The sequence below is a fragment of the Nelusetta ayraudi genome, unplaced genomic scaffold (genome assembly GCF_046127955.1).
Source record: "Nelusetta ayraudi isolate G7.1 ecotype Tasmania unplaced genomic scaffold, CSIRO-AGI_Nayr_v1 ptg000313l, whole genome shotgun sequence".
In the NCBI taxonomy this organism is placed as follows: Eukaryota; Metazoa; Chordata; class Actinopteri; order Tetraodontiformes; family Monacanthidae; genus Nelusetta; species Nelusetta ayraudi.
The window spans coordinates 160,852-178,708 of NW_027466360.1; the positions used below are offsets into that span (position 1 = coordinate 160,852).

Below are 17,857 nucleotides of genomic sequence, written 5' to 3' on the forward strand. Positions count from 1 at the left end.
TATGTTCCGACCCTTCAAACACCATTAGGGAGAACATATTTATTATCATTGTAAATAATAGTTTTGATTTTTAAATGAGAGCATGTAACACCTTTGTAGAAAGAAATAAATTTACCTCCTACGACTTGTGTTGTGCGTCAGTTGTTTGAGCCAGTACATTAATACATTGATCCCATTAAACTCCTTCCTCGCTGTTTTTTATGAGATTATCTTTTTATATAGTAGCTTTCATAATAGGTGACCAGGTGTATAAATAATAATAATACAAATAATAAAATCGTTATTGCTGCTCTTTAGCAAAACACATTTTGTTTTTAATAGACGGACTCGATTGGTTTTAAAGGCTCCTTCATTATTTATGAGTCATTAGTGGTGGTTTGCTAAGGTCTTTGGCAGCGGTTGCCTATCCCGGAAGTGTTTTGGTCCCTTTAAGAGACACGCGCAGAAGCGGAGTTGTTGCCAGGACGACCACAAAAAGAAAAAAAAAGAAGAAGAAGACAAAACTGTATGGCACGTCTGTGTGCAGCATTGGCAGCAGCGGAGACAGAGGTAGGTGCAGGAAAATTCAACTTCACCGCTAGAAATTTAATAACGATCTTATTTTACGCGACCTGATCATTGTTGCCGAAAGAAACCCCAAAACAACAAAAACAACAACGCTCCAGTCTCTGTGTGTGTGTGTGTGTGTGTGTGTGTGTGTGTGTGTGTGTGTGTGTGTGTGAGAGAGAGAGACGCCTAATAACCTCCACATTGACGCGGCTGTCTCGCTCATCATTGAACGCAGTTTGACGCACTTTCAAGGCGGGCAAAGACAACAACAGCACGGTGACCGCTATGATGATGATGACGACGACGACGACGATGACGACGACCGTGACCTCTTCTGCGTGAGCCAAAACACCGCCGGCGACTCGCAAAAAATGAGCAACAATCGCTCGGGAAACGTGACAGAGGTGGAGGAGCATGTTTCCCTCAAGTACGACATCAAGAAGCGCCTCGGCAAAGGGGTGAGAGTTCTCTCCGTCTGTTACTGTCTGTTCTTTTGGCCGCTCGCGTTTTGCTGGATTCAGACGGCAAACTTTGTTTACACCTGTTTTGCGCGGCTCGAGACAATAGCCCGTTGTTCTGGTTTGGACGCGCGCGCGCGCGCACACACACACACACACACACACACACACACACACACACACACACACACACACACACACACACACACACAAACAAACAAACAAACAAACACACACTTTTCGAAACTTTTTTGTGAGAGTTGCACAACACCACATGCCGCACTTGAGCCCAGAGAGCAACAAGTGTAATCGTTTTATTTGCTGCTGGCAGCTCAGAGCTGGAGCTCAAGATCAGCTGATCAGTGTAATTTGTTCCCACCGGACCGCTCCTGTTTTCCACACTAGCTGCTGTTCTGCTGTGCTGTGCAGTGCTGTGCTCTGCCGGGGACAGGACCAGGTGGTAACCGCCACGTCCTCACGTCACACAGTACTCGTCACACCTGAGGCCCACCGGGACTCGGGTTGCGCAGGCTGCGCACCGCCGACCCGTGACCCGTGTTTGCAGCTCTGAAGAAGAAGTGGCCCGTGGCAGCCGCAGCTGCCGAACCTCTGCGTTTCTGGTGAAATGAAAGTGAAAGTGCAACAGGATGCGTCTCCGCTCTCACCTCCACCCCAAGGGAGCTTGGCTGGGCTGCAGCACCTCATCACGACCCTGTGATGGAAAATGATGATGAGGACGAAGAGGAGGAGGATGATGATGATGGTGTTGTAGTCAAGACCAAGACATTATCAAGACTATAGCGTATCGAGATCGAGACAAGACCAAGACTTTAAACATCAAAGACAAATAACAACAAAACAGAAATAAATGACCAATTTTTTTTTTTTTTTCAATTCAAATTTGCGTCTAAATCAACAGCAACATATCTTTTCAGAAAGGTATCTTTTAATAATTTTCTTGAACATGTTTGTATGTATGTACAACACTTTGCTTCATAAAATTAAAAAATAAATCAACTTGGAATAAGGGGTTGTGTCACAAACAGAGCGTAAAACAGCAGCAGCTGGATTCTTCCCCGTCATTAACTGTCATTGCAGTGTTGGCTGATTCTCCACCGGTCTTGATCAAAAATCCTGAGTCCGTCCAGTCCGACACCGAGACAAGTCAGAGTAAAAATGCCTCAGAGTCCGAGACGAGACTGTGACGCTTTAAAAAAGAAAAAGTACTAAATGACGATGACAGGTGCCAGTGTTAAGACCAGTGGTGCCGTTTTAATCTCTGCTACCATCTGCATTCTTCTTTTCTTTTCATTTTTCTTTCCCGTTGAGCAAGATTCGTCCAATGGACAAGTCTGTGGTGGGCAAACAGCTGTCCGTGTCTTGCAGTTAGCTCTTGTACCCGACAACGCTGTAGAGCGGCTAATGGGCTGTGCCGCTCCTGATGCCATCTGCTGTGTCTGCCTCAGGCCTACGGCATCGTGTGGAAAGCAGTGGACAGACAGACGGGAGAGATCGTGGCTGTGAAGAAGATCTTTGATGCCTTCAGGAATCGGACAGATGCACAGGTACGGCCTGACTGTGAAGTGACACAAGCAAACAATGCCACAATTCAATCTGCATCTGTGAACGGCTAGATTTGACCTGATGATCAGTATCTCTGCATCGATGTACTGTATATTCATTCCTTTCACTGCACTTGTCTCTCCCTCTGCAGCGGACTTTCAGAGAAATCATGTTCCTGCAGGTAATGATGAAAATAAAGGCTGGGAGACTAAATCCACGATGCATTTATCTCTATCCGAGTAAAGTCAACAACACATGCATGCATTCTCACTGAGGCAACACCAGCAAAGGCATTCACTCTTCTCAGCATACACATTGCTTCTTGCAGGTTAGCTCGCTGCACAGTGCTTGCACTGTGCCCTTTGTATCCTGTGGATAATAATTAGCCACTATTCTGTTAATTAGTTCAGCGGTAAAGGATCACAATTAGGAAAAATAAATCTGCGGGTAATAGCCCATCTCGTCGGTCATCTGCCTCTCCATTAGAATGCACAAGGCGTTTATTTATTATTAATAATAATAAATTATTATGCACTAATGCATCTGAACAAAGGCACAGGCTCCAGGAAGTCACTGTTTGCTAAGTGCTGAGAGACTCTCACGCAACACCTCCCTGTTTCACCCTTTATTTGCTGACCTACATTCAAGTGGCCTTCCTCTCTGACCCCTGCACCTGCACTGCCCCACCACCACCTCCAGTAACCTGACATTATGTAACTGCTACTGAAACCTTTTCTTATTGTTTACACAACACTGACAGACTACCGGCGCGCGCTACTGCAGGGCAAACCTATGGTCTGGCAGCCAGTGACAGATATACAGTGTGTGTGTGTGTGTGTGTGTGTGTGTGTGTGTGTGTGTGTGTGTGTGTTGCTGTTGTTTCAGTGACTGAACACTTTGTCCTATGCACAGGAGTTTGGCGATCACCCCAACATTGTCAAACTTCTGAACGTGACCAGAGCGCAAAACGATAAAGACATTTACCTCATCTTTGAATATATGGGTGAGTGGGAGAAGTGAAGGCTTCAGTAATGACAGTCATAGTGCGCTTGGCACTGAAAATGTGTACGTGTGTGTGTGTCGACTGCTGAGTCTGCAGCTGCGTGTCCTTCACTCTGCTGTGTGACAGCCTCAGCACAGACCTCCTCTTTTCCCTCTTTGCCTTTTATTCATTCACATACTGATTTGTCAAAAACCTGGAGATGATTTTAGTGGATGTATTTTTTTTTTTCCCTTAATCATCTCAGAGTTAAAATCACAGTTGGAAACAACCTCCATGCGTCGCAGTCCATTATTTTGTAGATGTCGCCTTGGTTTCATTTTTTTCATCCGTATTGAAAAAAATTCTCTTTTTTTGCACAGATACCGATCTGCACGCAGTGATAAAGAAAGGCACACTGCTCAAAGATATCCACAAGCGCTATGTGATGTACCAGCTCTTCAAAGCCATCAAATATCTGCATTCAGGAAATGTAATCCACAGGGATCAGAAGGTAAAAGCTAATATACCGTATGTTGAAAATCTGCAGTGAGGACTGTCCTCCTGCTGTTTGCCATAATTAAAAATTCCTTTAATCTTCATTTAAATTTTTAGGTTGCAACTAGGTCAACCGATTGCTCAATAGCTCGTGGCAAGTTAAGAATCCAAGTGTCCTCACCGACAGTCCAACAGTCGTCTGTGTCTCCATGTTTCCCTTCAGCCGTCCAACGTGTTGTTGAACACCGACTGCATGGTCAAGCTGTGCGACTTTGGCCTGGCCCGATCGCTCAACCAGATCCAGGAGAACAGTGGGAACCCAGCGTTGACGGAGTATGTGGCGACGAGGTGGTACAGAGCGCCTGAGATCCTGCTGGGATCCACAAGGTACCGAGTTGAACTTCAGGATCCTCCTGTCAGCACCTTGACAAAAGGTGTAAATCAGATTCACCATGCATGTGTTGATAAAAAAAAAAGAGGAGGCTGGAACCAGTTCAGTGGTCTAGTAGTAGAGTGTCCGGCCTGAGACTAGTAGGTTGTGGGTTCAATCCCCGGCCAGGTCAGACCAGAGACTGTAAAAATGGTTCCTATTGTGTCCCTGCTTGGCACTCAGTATTCGGGGTTGGAATTGGGGGGTTCGATCACCCAATGATTCCCACCGCTCCCTCAGGGGATGATGGGTCAAATGCGGAGGACACATTTTGCATTTTGGGATTATGATTTTGGATGTGACAATCACTGGGACTTTAACTCATTTGATTGAAATTTAAAAGACTCGCATCTTGTCAAAAGGTACACCAAAGGCGTTGACATGTGGAGCCTCGGCTGCATCCTGGGGGAGATGCTGCTGGGGAAAGCCCTTTTCCCTGGAACGTCCACCATCAACCAAATAGAGAAGATCATGAGAGCCATACCTCACCCCAGTCCTGAGGGTGATCACATGTCTCCACGTTGAATCAGTCTCGCTACAGTCCTATTGCAGTCGTTGCGTCAGGCAACATTCACCACTTCTGATGTGCTGAAAGGCTGCTTGTGCTTGTCCTATTTCAGATGTTCTGGCCATCAAGTCTGAATACGGATCCTCAGTGATTCAGAGGATGCTACTGAAGTAAGAGGGACTTCCTTCCCTGCACGCATGCACAATGGATTCTCAGCAACAGCACAGGACGTGATGTAACTTTCCTCCCCTTTTATCAGGCCTCAGGTGCCTTTAGAAGATCTCCTGCCGCCGTCTGTGCCTTCTGATGCCCTTGACCTTCTCAGAGGTTTGCTGGTTTTCAACCCAGACAAACGACTGACTGCTGAGCAAGCCCTCCAGCATCCATATGTAGCCAGGTAGTGTGGTCGAAGACCGTACTGCCTTTAGATTAGCCAGATCAGCTTGTTATTTTGTCAACGTGGCAATAATTCTAATATCTGTGTTTTTTGGTTTTAATTCTTGAAGATTCCATAGTCCGTCCAAAGAGCCAGCCCTCAACTATGACGTTGTGCTTTCGGTGGATGACGATGTCCAATTGTCTGTGGTCCAGTATCGGAATAAACTTTACGAGGTACAACATGACTCGCGCATCACATCTAACAACATCGCTTTTTGTGCCCCTCTCACCCCTCTGACTAATTTGACCGTTTATGTTCCTGCAGATGATGCTGGAGATGAGGACCAACCAAGGGATTCTCAGGCTGATCCAGCCAAAAGAGGGAGGCTCCAACACTACTCGCCGCCCTCTGGCAGAGGACAATGACCCAGTGGCAAGAAACCGCAATGGTGATGGTGGCCATGAGGTGGAAACGCCACCAGCGAAGGTCGATGAGGCAAATGACACGTCTGGACAGTCGTGCTTCGCAAAGGCTGAACCAGTAACCGTGTCAACACCACCTGCTGCGGGGAAGATGAGTCCGCATGTCAACCCAGCTGTGGGAAAACTCACATATAACCCCATCACTCACGCCCCGAGTACGACTCTTTTGGTTGCAGTTCTGAGCTGCCTTGCGCAGTAACAGTTACTCATCAGTCATTTGTGCATTATTATTATTATTATTATTTTCTTTTAGATGCTTTTGTTTGGAATGCGGCCGGCACACCTCACTTCCACTCCTCCACTACAACCAGTCGACAAGTTAAACAAACCAGCAATGGAAATGCAGCATTAACGCCATCTGAGGGCGCCACTGCCAACATGGTAAGCGTCAGACCACCTCTGACTTGTTTGCTCTTGATTAAGGCCATGCTTAGACGCACCTTCTATTTGGAACTGACCTCCTGCCTCTCCACCTGCTAGTCTGTGGAACAGATTCTGCAGCGAGGTCGTTCCGCACCTGTCACCCACAACCACTCCTTCTCCCAGACTCTAAACCAAACCCACAACAACCCATTGGTGCGCAAAGATGAGTCACCCTTGACCTCCGGGTTACACGTCACATCGGCACGCCTGGTCAGTTCGACTACCAATAATATCATATAAAACATGACTAGAAATACATTAACCTAATACATAGAATACATGATTTTCTTTTTCTTTTTTTGCTGTCATGCAGAATCAGCGCTCGAGTGCTCAAGCGCGAGAGGCTCGCCCACCGACCAAGTTTAGCAAGAAGGTGTTCCAGAGCAACTGTAACGTGGCGGCTGCAGGTGACCCCCGGGCTAAACTGGGCAGCTATGCTCAAGCCTATGGGACCATCAACAAAAGTGACCTGGACAATCTACTCAGGAGTCGGCCTTGTCACCAGTAACTGCTCTATCACTGTGAACGATACCGTCAAAAGACTTGTGTATAGAATATAGATTGTACCTATAGTCTATAAAAATAGATATGAAAAATATTTGCTCCATGGTAAGAGAGTACACAGACTGGACCAATGAATTATCGCAAAGATGCAATGATGTTTGCTTGCTTGTTTGTTTGTTTCTTTCCAGCAACTTCCACATGCAAGTTTTTCTCGAAGCCTTGTTGTCAACTGGGTTACATAGATAATGATGTTAATGGGTCAATAGATTGACTTCAAAGTGCAATTTTTAAAAATCAAATTCACAAGTGATGTACAATATTTTTGAAATTCATTTTTGCTTTGTTTTTCTGTCCATTGCATAGAGGTTCAAAGGTGTTCCCCTTTAGTAGGTAATAATCTAAAGGAGGAGCGACCGAGATGGGAGATAAATTGTATCTATGCATAGTTGTAAAGTGTGGTATGGCGTGATGCAGTCACTGCCCCGGTGAATAATTAGATTGTGTGTGAAGCACAAGACTGGCTTTTGGGTAATCAGACTCACTGGAAACGTGCAATTTCATGTGTTATGACTGAACTGGACCAAGTTGTTCATGTTTTAGCTTGTCACTTTCATTAAGTCAAGGGATGCTAAGAGTATCGAAATAATATATAACAATGATTCTAATAATTGTTTTGTTGAGTTTGTTATTGCGACAATAAATGATTTTCACATGAACAAAGCACTATAAAGCCACATGCAAGGACGGAAGAAGTGACGTCCTTGTGTTTATGAAAGAATGACGTCACATTTCTAAAATGCTGACACAGAAAGGAGGAACGATGTTTTAGGAAGAAAATCTCTTGATCCTTTTCACTGACAGGCAATGCACTGACGCACCACCATTTGCACTGTATTTTGTCCTGTAAACAATAATATTGCGACTTGCGCGTCTCGTCTTTTTACCACCGGAAGTTTGGACGTGTCATGTGACGACGTCGTGACGCGCTGTCAGGGGCTCTCGTCTCGTCCCAGTTTTAGCTAGTCCGGCGCAGGAGGAGGTCTGCGGAGAGCGTATGTCGGTAGTTAGGCTGAATTAAGATCGGTTAAGGTCAGTGTTTCGTACTTTGACAGTTCTATGAGAAGTATGTGTTGTTATTTGTGAGCATGTGACATATTTTGCCTTCCCTCCTATGCTGTGTTGCGTACAATAGCAAGCGTGGCCGCGTCGGGCTAACTGCTCGGCTGTTTCGTTCCGTTCCGAGAGAGAGAGAGAGAGAGAGAGAGAGAGGGAGAGAGAGAGAGAAAAAAAAAAACGTCGAATCAATAGAACGGCTAGCATTAGCATGCTGTTACATGCTCCATTAAAGAGACACACATAGAAAATGTAACTTGACTAGTTTTATAATATGACAGTGGGTCGTTGCTGTAAATGCGGGGGCGCCTTGGTTCTTGAATAACCGACATAACTTATTTAACGGGTTCATCGTGACGAGCGGGCGTTACGTGAGCGGACATCCATCAGCATAGACTGGACATTTATCCGCTTTTTTTCTGCGTCATAGTTGCGAGCACTACAGATGGAGTTGATAACAGTGGGTTTGATGTGCTGGGCTGGTGGGGATGGTCGCTGTGTCGCATTTATTTGCAGTGATGAGGCCTAGCCTTTTGGACGTCCGCCCGCAGCAGGTGCACCGCGATAATAGGCCCGATGTTTTTATTTACTGGATCCATGTCTGTGTTTCTGCTTTACACCAGTGGCGTAAATAGATTATTGACCAAGCCTTGGGGGACCAGAGAGCTATTTTACTTATTTACCATAGTTTTGGTAAAATGCTAGTATTATAATAAAATTGCTCCTGCCACTTGGGTTTGCGGAGAAAGCAAAACAAAAACACCAACCATATGTTATGATTACCGTCAACACAGTTTTTTTTTATTATTATTATATTTTTGGTCTTTTTCTTTTCATATGAAAGTAAATGCTAAATAGATCGTATATTTTTTAAAAAAAAATGTTTTTTTTTTTTAATATTGATTAGAAAAGGGCCGTGTGATTGTTTGAAGGAGTCCCAGACCATCGTGTACAAGCTGCATCACTCAACGAGTCAAGGATGCGTGTCGTGTTGTTTTTGTGTTATGCTTTGTCAACTGTAGCTAAACGAATATACGTGATGATCAAGTCTATCGAGTTCAGACAAAGTCCGTGTATGTCTCAGTCAGCCCCTTAAATTGACATGCTTGAAGGAATGTGGAACTAGTTTGTCTTGGATTTTGTTTGAAACCAGCAAAAAAAAAAAAATACTACTGTACCAGTCAAAGATCCTAACTTTCCTTTGGCTACCAACTAGCACCATGTAATTAATTAACTTGTTGACTTCCGCTGTGTGCAGCTGCTCCATTTCCTAACATTGCTCAGGCATGCACATAGCATGTTGTGTTTATCAATTGTGTATTGTGTAGGGCTAATTGTGTTAACTTGGCTCTATGGTTAGCACTGTGATTGTCCCCTGTAACATGATTCCTGCAGTAATAACTATCAGCGGAAGCTCGGGTCATTACCGCTGTTTTGATCCTTAATATCTCTCTCATAAGGACGGGCATCAGTTCAGCAGCTGCACTAAGCTTTCCTCATCATATTCCAAAGTTACTGCTGCTACTTTTTATTGATCTGCCAAATTCTAACATTGATGGCTAGAGTTTCTGATTGTCATAGCAGAATAAATTATCTGGCTTTTCAACATGTGTTTGTTGATCCTCTTAAGGGTAAATAATCAAGGGTTCCATGTCTTTGGTTTGCTCATTGAACAGGGGTGCGAGATTATTTTTTTTTTACAACCCAAGGCTGGCAGCTTTGGTACCTTAGCGAATGATTGGGCCGGTAGTTTGTGGACTCGGATCAACTTTCTTAAGGTGAACCAATACTGATGCGTCTGCACACACATTACTGGCAGAAAATGCAATTTTCAAGGAATTCACCAAACATCTGCCCTCCACACGCTTCTGCAAAAACCAGCTTTGTTCAGAAAATCCCACCGGGATTTGGCCTCTTAGATAATTGTAATCTGTTATGATCTCAGTGGAGACTGTTGTTGAGGGGGCGGGGCCTGTTCTCTTTGTGGACGTCTGCCGTCCCTCGCCACACATTCCTTGTGATGGGCTGCCGGGATCATGGGGACAAATGCCGCAGACAGGATTGTCGGAGGGAATGGACCGGTGTTGTGTAACTCTGTTTTCAGTTAGTGTAGTGCTGTGCAAGGACGGGCTGTGATGGATGGTGAGAGGAAAAATCCGGAGGCAAGACCTTTCTACCGACTTTGTGGAAGTACTTAACGACGGATAGCGTTCCAAAATATATCCTGAAAGATCCAAATTGGATTCACTCGTCAAGTTTTGTATATTGAACCTTTCTTGCCAGAAGTCTGCTGGTTTCCAGTCTGCGGGTTTGTGTCTTTGTGTTTGCATGCTTCATTAGCAGTATAGATTTGAACACAAATGGCCCAGAACAGAAGCCTGTCATCTAGGGAAGGAGAGGAGGGGGCCTGCTAGGGTGTGTGGGGGGGGGGGGGGGGGGGAGTCAGCCAGCCTGCTGTAATCCTAGAAAGAGCAAAATAGAATATAGAGTAGAATAGATCTCTACCTGGAATACAACAGATTAATAATACATGAGCTTTGCACCACCTGCGTCTATTGGCGCCTGGTTAATATGACATATGTCATTTGTGTTGTGTCAAACCAGGTTGTGCCCTTCCTCAGCAACAGTGCCTGTTGCACACACTCGCTTTATATTTGCTAACCTGTGTAATTGCCCCTTCCTGCACAGTCGACTAAACGCTTCTGTTCTTGCCGCCCTAGGTTGTCAGCGGATTAAGCCCTCTGCCATGTCGCAGGACAAAAATGTGTACCCCGGTATGGGTGAAACCAACCCCCTTCACAACAACGTGTACGGACCCCCTCAACCAGGGTTTGGTGCGCCCCCTCCGAACTACAGCCAAGCAACGGGGGGAGCCTACCCACCAGCAGCTGGCTACGGCCAGCCAGGCTTCCCTCCGGCCGGGCCGGGCTTTGCACCAGGTCCCTACCCTCAGATGCCTTTCCCTCAGATGCCCTACCCTCAGGGACCCTACCCACAGGGGCCTTACCAGCACGGGCCGGGACAGCCAGGCTTCTCTGACGACCCCTCTGGTGAGTTCACAAATATTCAGGGACTGTAACTGTAAGTGCTCACCCCGCAGATTTTAAAAGCCATCCTAATATTGTCTAATCTCTAGAGGTTATTAATGGTGTAGGTTTAATTAAGCTTTGCTTCCTTCTACTCCTTTTTTTGGATTTGTAGATAATCTATCAACAGTTGTTAAGTACCCTTCGTGATTGAGCTGTGTGATGTATAACCTACGCTTTCAAAAATAAATCATGCATTCGTTCATATTACATCTCGTTGGATTTTTGGTGACAGAACCGCCGCCAAACAAAAACATTAATTCCTAGCAGCATTTAAAAAATGACCCGGTCCCAGGAGAGAGCCGGACCCCGCCTGTCCCTGCAGGCCTTAAGCATTCCTTATGCAGGCCGTACTTATTATTACTGTCATCATCGTCATCCTCCCTTTTCTCGTTGGTTGGTGGTGGTTTATTATGTAAATTTACACTTGCCTTTTTTCTTCTTTTTTTTAAACATGTTTTTGTTCTACTGCTGTTCTTCAGGCCCAGCAGGAAGCCCTGGTTACCATGTTGATGGGCCTCCATCTTATTATGACAACGACGATTTCACAAACTCCGGCTTTGAGAATAAGACCATCCGACAAGCTTTCATCAGAAAGGTAGGTCTCTTATTTTGGAGTTTTTATTTTATTTTGTTGGGGTTTTTGGCCTCTAGTTTATGTAAACGTCCAACTTTCCTCGTTCACCATTTGTGTTCAAAAAACCCCCCAACTCTTCCCTTCTTCGTCAGGTCTTCTTGGTGCTGACTGTGCAGCTGCTGGTCACTTTCTCTTTCGTGGCCATCTTCACCTTTAGCAAAGATGCCAAGCAGTTTGTCCGAGTGAATCCGTGGACGTACTACGTCTCCTATGCAATCTTCTTCGTCGCTCTGATCGTCCTCAGCTGCTGTGGAGACTTCCGCCGCAAGCACCCCTGGAACTTGGTGGCATTGGTGGGAACTCTGCTCAGTACCGTGGATAATTGGTCGCGCAGCATTTCAGCATGTGAAGATGCATCATAAGCAATAACAATCTGTTTGTTTTTGTGTGTGTTTTTTTCCAGTCGATTCTCACTCTCAGCCTTTCATACATGGTGGGCATGATCGCCAGCTTCTATGACACCAACACTGTCATCATGGCAGTTGGCATCACTGCAGTGGTCTGTTTTACCGTCGTCCTCTTCTCACTGCAGGTCAGCACACAGCAGCACGTCTTAAACACAAACATCGGCAAATGAGCAGAGCAAAATACATCTTTTTAATGTTGTTGTTGTTTTTTTTTTTAAATGATTCGTTTTACTGAGTCTTTTCATCATTTAATCAGAAATGCAATAATCTGTAGAGACACGTTAAGATGTTTTCTAGTTTAAAGATATGTGGTAACTCAGCCTCTCCTTGTCTTTCTCATTGCAGAGCAAGTATGACTTCACTTCCTGCCGGGGAGTGCTGTTTGTGTGTCTGATCGTGCTGTTGCTCTTCTCCATCCTCTGCATCTTCATCCGTCACAAGATCCTGGACATTGTCTATGCCTCCCTGGGGGCGCTGCTCTTCACCTGCGTAAGTTGCACTCGCACGTAAACCCAAGCGTGGAAGCTGTCCCAGATCAAAGAAAGTGAAATAGCGTCTCTGCCGATGCGTTGCTTCAGCCAAATGTGAATGTAATCAAGTGCAACAGGCAGCATAGTACACTGTGGTACACTCCAAAGATGATTGTCATGTAATGTAAAAAAAAACCCTCTTCTCTGCAGTTTTTGGCCGTTGACACTCAACTTCTGCTGGGCAACAAGAAGCTCTCGCTGAGCCCCGAGGAGTACATCTTTGCTGCCCTCAACCTCTACACCGACATCATCAACATTTTCCTCTACATCCTGGCTATTGTGGGACGCTCCCGCGATTGAGGCAGCTAAAAAAATAAAATTAAAAAGGGGGGGGGGGGGAGATGGACGTCGTCTCTTCATTGCAAGATGTTGCTAACTTTACCCTTTCCATCACCTCCTCTTGCCTGTCCCCACTTCTTGTCATCAGTCTGGCTCGTGCATCGCACACAACCTGTTTCTGTAAGCCGTTTGTCGGGCTGCGGAACAAGTGCAGCATAATGTGAAATGCATCTGAGAGCTACGGTGTACATATATATATATATATGTATATATATACATACATACATATATATATATTTAACCAAAAAAGTGGCTGTTAATTGGAGAATGTATCTGTCATTGACTTAATTTCTACCATTTTGCTTGCTCTAACTCTCCTCAGCTTTTACTAACGCACTTCTTGGCACCTAACCCTCACAGTTTACACCAGCAGGCATGGTATGAAACTCTTTACCCTGCAGGTGCTTGGTACTCTGCTTTGCCAACGAGCTTTGGCTCATTGTAGACAGAATAAAACAAAAACAAAAGAATTGGAAGGCATCGATAGCTCTAAATGTTAATGGAATAGTCTTTTCTTGTTGAGGAGATAATACTGCTCAAAATACACCCCTCTTTGTTTCCCAAACATCTCACCCCCTTCGGCTGGCTGGTGTGAAGTAAGTGTGCATGGCAATGTTGAAACCCCAACTAGAGATGAGATGAATGTTCAGAAACACCGGAGGAGTTCCTCTCACCCGCTTCTCACAGCTGTAAATAGTTTAAGTGTTGACTGTATATGATGCTAATATCCCTCTGCTCCCTGGAAGGCATGCTGGAGTGGTTGCAATGCTTGAAGAAAAACAAACAACTCGGCTCACTTTGGTACAGTGATTTCAGTACTTTGAAGGCAAAAGGGTTGGATGTATACGACAAACATGTTAAGATATATATTCTCATGGAATTTTTTTTTTTTTTTTTTTCCCAAAATGAAGGAATACTTTGATCTGATGTCACTTCCTCCCCTACCCTTTATTGTCATCTGGTCATTCATGTGAAGGGAGGATTTCTATTTTATTTATTCTCTCCTCTTTTAAGTCTGTGATGTAACGTTGACTTGAATGAAGACTGCTAAGCTGATTAAACATTTTGGGTGCTGGTCATTTAGAAGTTACACACCTGGTGTTTCAATTCCATTCCTTTATTTATTTAATTCAATTCAAATCATGTATCTATTAAGCTTGGTGAAGGCAACAGGGCTGCTTTTAAGAGGCATTACCTCATATACAGAAGATGTTGCATGCCATAAATAATAAAACGATCCCGGTCAGATCAGTCTTGAACAAGGGATAGACAAATAGAACACTAAAACGCTTCACAGAAATATTGAATACTCGTTAACGCAAAAACACTCCTTAATACTCTGGAAAATATAATGACAATACATATTGTACAGGTATTAATGTTTTTGTAGAGGCACTGTTAGGCAGCCCTGTTTTTCTGTTGTTTTGTTTTTTTTTAACCTCTGTGTTGTATTTGACCTGTTGGTGTATATAGAACTCCTAAGTGATTTGATGTGTGTAGATAAAGTACTTTGGGGAGTCCGTAGGTCTGTTTGCAATGTATATTTGCATTAAATTGAAGTGGAACAACATTCCCCCCCACACTGCTGTTTGCTTTACATTAAAAGTGATTAAAAAGTCAGCGTGCCAGACTTTCTCTGTGTCAGCTACTGTGGTTGGATAATATATGCCACCTCATTTGAAACATATAATATTTGTTATTAGGTATTAGTTATGAATGGCAATAAATAATTCTGTTAAGCAGTTTTTAAAAGTGCCTCACCAACATTAATCAACAGCACATTTCAGTTTCAGAGTTTGGAATAATAGGAACACATTGGAAACATGATAATCACAAGTTCATTTATAAACAAAACAATGGAAGACAAGGAAGTCAACTAAAGTGCAAATCCGTCAAATGCATATTTATGTATTGGTACTCATAACCACAGACAAACTGTCAAAGGAACATAGAACCAATTGAAAATTGATCATTTTTCACATTATCTTTGCAGAAAAGTTGAAAAGGAAGATGAAAGCCCTTCTGACTTGAATAACGTTGCGTCATATGACAAAAGCAATTCAAGTTAAAGACTTCAACACCTTTTGTTGGAAGTAAATGTTTTTGGTACTTTATATTGGAAACTAGGTTTGACACGAGGAAAAGGTAAAGGTAAAGGACATTTCAAGCTTTAAAAGTTTCAGCAACTTCTGCATTAACGTTGGTTTAGTGTTTTACACTTTGCATTCATCATTTGTAAAGTTTTGTTTTTTCCAAGCACCAGTTGGCTTTCCTGGTTGCCAAACTTGAATGCTTAACGTGGACGTTGGCAAGGGAGATCACAAAGGCTAGCTGTGTTTCCTTCATGGTTATCTTAAGGCTAAATTAAAATGGTTACACTTAGTTAAGCACAAGTCTTTTGTTGGTTCAGAGAACCAATTCTGATTGTAAATTATCATTTTCATGTAATTTGCCCAACAGCTGCCCTTCTGAAGTGTTTCAGTAGCTATTTGGCACACTACATAACATTTGGCACACTTGATAACAATTGCAAATCTGTTATGATATCAACTGAGCCTGATGGTTCTGGGAGTGGTTCTTGTCCCCTTGCTTATAAGAGTTTCTGGTTTTAACATTTCAGGGTGTGGTGAACCTCTAAAGAAAACAATGTACTCGTAATGTATAATAAAAAGAAAAAGCAAAGTATAAAAAAGTAAACAAAGAACAGGAATGCGTCTTGCACACACTGGCTTTATATTTGCTCACCTGTGTAATTACCACTTCCTGCACAGTCGACTCAACGCTTCCGTTCTTCCCTCCCAAGGTTGTCAGCAGATTAAGCTCTCTGCCATGTCGCAGGACCAAAATGTGTACCCCGGTATGGGTGAAACCAACCCTCTTCACACCAACGTGTATGGACCGCCTCCATCAGGGTTTGGTGTGCCCCCTCCGAGCTACAGCCAAGCCCCAGGGGGACCCTACCCACCAGCAGCTGGCTACTTCCAGCCAGGCTTCCCTTCAGCTGGTGCAGGCTTTGCACCAGGTCCCTACCCTCAGATGCCCTTCACACAGGGAGCCTACCCACAGGGGCCTTACCCTCAGAGGCCCTACCCTCAGGGACCCTACCCTCACAGACCCTACCAGGGTGGGCCTGTGCAGCCTGGCTTTTCTGGAAACTCCTCTGGTGATAAAAAAAAATATGAGTTGGTGTTATAAATATTTTGATGTTTTCAACATCCTCTCCTCTCTTGATCGTCTTCTTGTGTCTGGTTATACCTGGCGGGCCCGGGGGGTGGGATTATACTGGGTTTAAAGATCTTCATGTTTTTAACCGATACTTGTATTGCCATTTTCAACAGGCATGACAAGCAGACTAAGTTACCCTGGTGATGGGCATCAAATGAGTTACGTTTTCTCAGTTTCTGTCTGGGATGACAAGATCATCCGTCATGACTTTATCAGGAAAGTAAGTCATTTACTTTTTTATTTTTTAATATAATGCTATGGTCAACATACAAAAATCCTTACCAACATTGAACATGACAAGGAAAACATTTTTTTATTCTATTGAGTGTTGTCATTGTTCTGCTGCTCTGGCACAAAGGTTTACAAATATCCCTTATTTTTGAAAGAAAAGTTACCTGCTTGGCACTGTGTCCTACAGGTCTTCATGATTCTCACATCGCAGCTCCTGGTCACTTTTGCCACAGTGGCTGTCTGCACCTTGAACGAAAATGCAAAGAAGTTTGTTCAGGCAAATCCTTGGATGGTTTATTTGTCTTTTTTTGTCAATTTGGCTGTTTTAATTGTATTATTATGCTTTAAAGACCTATCTCGCAGGTACCCCTGGAACCTGGTGGCACTGGTAGGTATCGCAGGAACCTCTCATCAGACCGTACAACATGCAAGTGTGCGTCATACATAATGACAAGATGGTTTTTTTGTGTGTTTTACAGTCAATCTTTACCCTAACTTATTCATACATGGTGGGCATGATTGCCAGCTTCTATGACACCGACATTGTTGTGATCGCAGTCGGCATCACTGCAGTGGTCTGTTCCGCAGTCATGGTCTTCTCACTGCAGGTCAGCAGTTCATCATTGTAATGTTTCAAATCTGCACACTTAAACACATGCACAAGTAGTAATTTGTTTATCACTTAGATGTAAGCTTAGAAAACTGTAAACGTTGAAATGTGGGACGATGACACAGGTACCATGGAGCACTTGTCATAGACATTTAAACACCTTTAGCAAAATGCATTAAGACATTTTAAGTCACGTCCCTGGTCATATTCCAACTCTGTTCTTTGTCGCTTTCTTGGCAGACCAAGTATGACTTCACTCGGTATTGGGGCGTGCTGTTTGTGGCCCTAATTGTTCTGCTGCTCTTCGGCTTCCTCTGCATCTTCCTTCGTCAAAGGATCATGAGCCTTGTCTATGCCTCCCTGGGAGCACTGCTTTTCACCTGTGTAGGTCTCACTCCTAAATACACCAGTGAAATACGAATAAGTTGAAGTAACATCTCAGGAGTCTGAGAAAGCCTTGAAGCAAACTGAATTAGCCCACCGTGTTTACCGTGATTTAATGTGTTTCAGTGAAACAGCATGGTACAAAATGACACTCATACTTCTCTCAACTGGAGCCACTGCTATTCACTCTCTTTCTCTCTAGTGGCTGGCTATCGACACTCAGATGCTCCTGGGCAACAAGCAGTTGTCACTGAGTCCAGATGATTACATCTTTGCAGTCCTCCATCTCTACCTTGACATCCTGAACATCTTCCTCTTCATCCTGAGGATTGTTGGATACTCCAGCAATTGAGGCAGCTAAATGGAGAAAGAATAGATGGTGTTTCTTCTCTATTAAATTGTCACTCACATAATCCATCCAAGCTACTGGTGTAGCTCTCCGCTGCTTCTCACAGCAGTAAACAGACTGACTGTGACTGACTAAAGAAATACATGTTAATAAGGTGTGGTTTGTCATCTTTC

At 44.0% G+C, this 17,857-nt stretch overlaps 2 protein-coding genes across 6 annotated transcripts; both read left to right on the forward strand.

Annotated features, from left to right (window-relative positions):
• The first annotated feature begins 788 nt into the window (after nucleotides 1-788).
• mapk15 (mitogen-activated protein kinase 15) lies at nucleotides 789-7,493 on the forward strand. Its single transcript, XM_076017310.1, has 14 exons — nucleotides 789-1,007; nucleotides 2,474-2,572; nucleotides 2,722-2,751; nucleotides 3,483-3,573; nucleotides 3,933-4,063; nucleotides 4,271-4,434; nucleotides 4,840-4,979; nucleotides 5,098-5,155; nucleotides 5,245-5,382; nucleotides 5,492-5,597; nucleotides 5,689-6,001; nucleotides 6,100-6,227; nucleotides 6,327-6,479; nucleotides 6,583-7,493. Exons 1-14 carry the CDS (start codon nucleotides 921-923, stop codon nucleotides 6,775-6,777), a joined length of 1,833 nt encoding a protein of 610 aa, XP_075873425.1. The 5' UTR covers nucleotides 789-920; the 3' UTR covers nucleotides 6,778-7,493.
• A 173-nt stretch (nucleotides 7,494-7,666) lies between these two features.
• On the forward strand, nucleotides 7,667-17,843 carry grinaa (glutamate receptor, ionotropic, N-methyl D-aspartate-associated protein 1a (glutamate binding)). 5 transcript variants are annotated; one of them, XM_076017314.1, is made up of 7 exons: nucleotides 7,673-7,862; nucleotides 15,689-16,048; nucleotides 16,224-16,330; nucleotides 16,529-16,729; nucleotides 16,821-16,949; nucleotides 17,192-17,335; nucleotides 17,538-17,843. In XM_076017314.1, the coding sequence occupies exons 2-7, from the start codon at nucleotides 15,715-15,717 to the stop codon at nucleotides 17,685-17,687; spliced, it is 1,065 nt and encodes a 354-aa protein (XP_075873429.1). In that variant the 5' UTR covers nucleotides 7,673-7,862; nucleotides 15,689-15,714; the 3' UTR covers nucleotides 17,688-17,843. The 5 variants fall into 5 exon arrangements, with proteins under 5 accessions (XP_075873433.1, XP_075873429.1, XP_075873432.1 ...); XM_076017317.1 differs by lacking the exons at nucleotides 15,689-16,048; nucleotides 16,224-16,330; nucleotides 16,529-16,729; ... (1 more) ...; nucleotides 17,192-17,335; nucleotides 17,538-17,843 and adding exons at nucleotides 10,607-10,936; nucleotides 11,455-11,570; nucleotides 11,702-11,902; ... (1 more) ...; nucleotides 12,362-12,505; nucleotides 12,697-14,505 and having other exon boundaries at nucleotides 7,735-7,862; XM_076017315.1 differs by lacking the exon at nucleotides 7,673-7,862 and adding an exon at nucleotides 14,945-15,030.
• The last annotated feature ends 14 nt before the right edge of the window (nucleotides 17,844-17,857 follow it).

Bases quoted from the DNA above. Each gene is read 5' to 3' on its own strand.
- mapk15 (XM_076017310.1), top strand. From the start codon at position 921: ATGAGCAACAATCGCTCGGGAAACGTGACAGAGGTGGAGGAGCATGTT. The intron at 1,008-2,473 runs GTGAGAGTTCTC...TGTCTGCCTCAG, and splicing joins AGAAGCGCCTCGGCAAAGGG to GCCTACGGCATCGTGTGGAA. The intron at 5,383-5,491 runs GTAGTGTGGTCG...TAATTCTTGAAG, and splicing joins CAGCATCCATATGTAGCCAG to ATTCCATAGTCCGTCCAAAG.
- grinaa (XM_076017314.1), top strand. From the start codon at position 15,715: ATGTCGCAGGACCAAAATGTGTACCCCGGTATGGGTGAAACCAACCCT. The intron at 16,331-16,528 runs GTAAGTCATTTA...TGTGTCCTACAG, and splicing joins GTCATGACTTTATCAGGAAA to GTCTTCATGATTCTCACATC. The intron at 16,950-17,191 runs GTCAGCAGTTCA...CTTTCTTGGCAG, and splicing joins TCATGGTCTTCTCACTGCAG to ACCAAGTATGACTTCACTCG.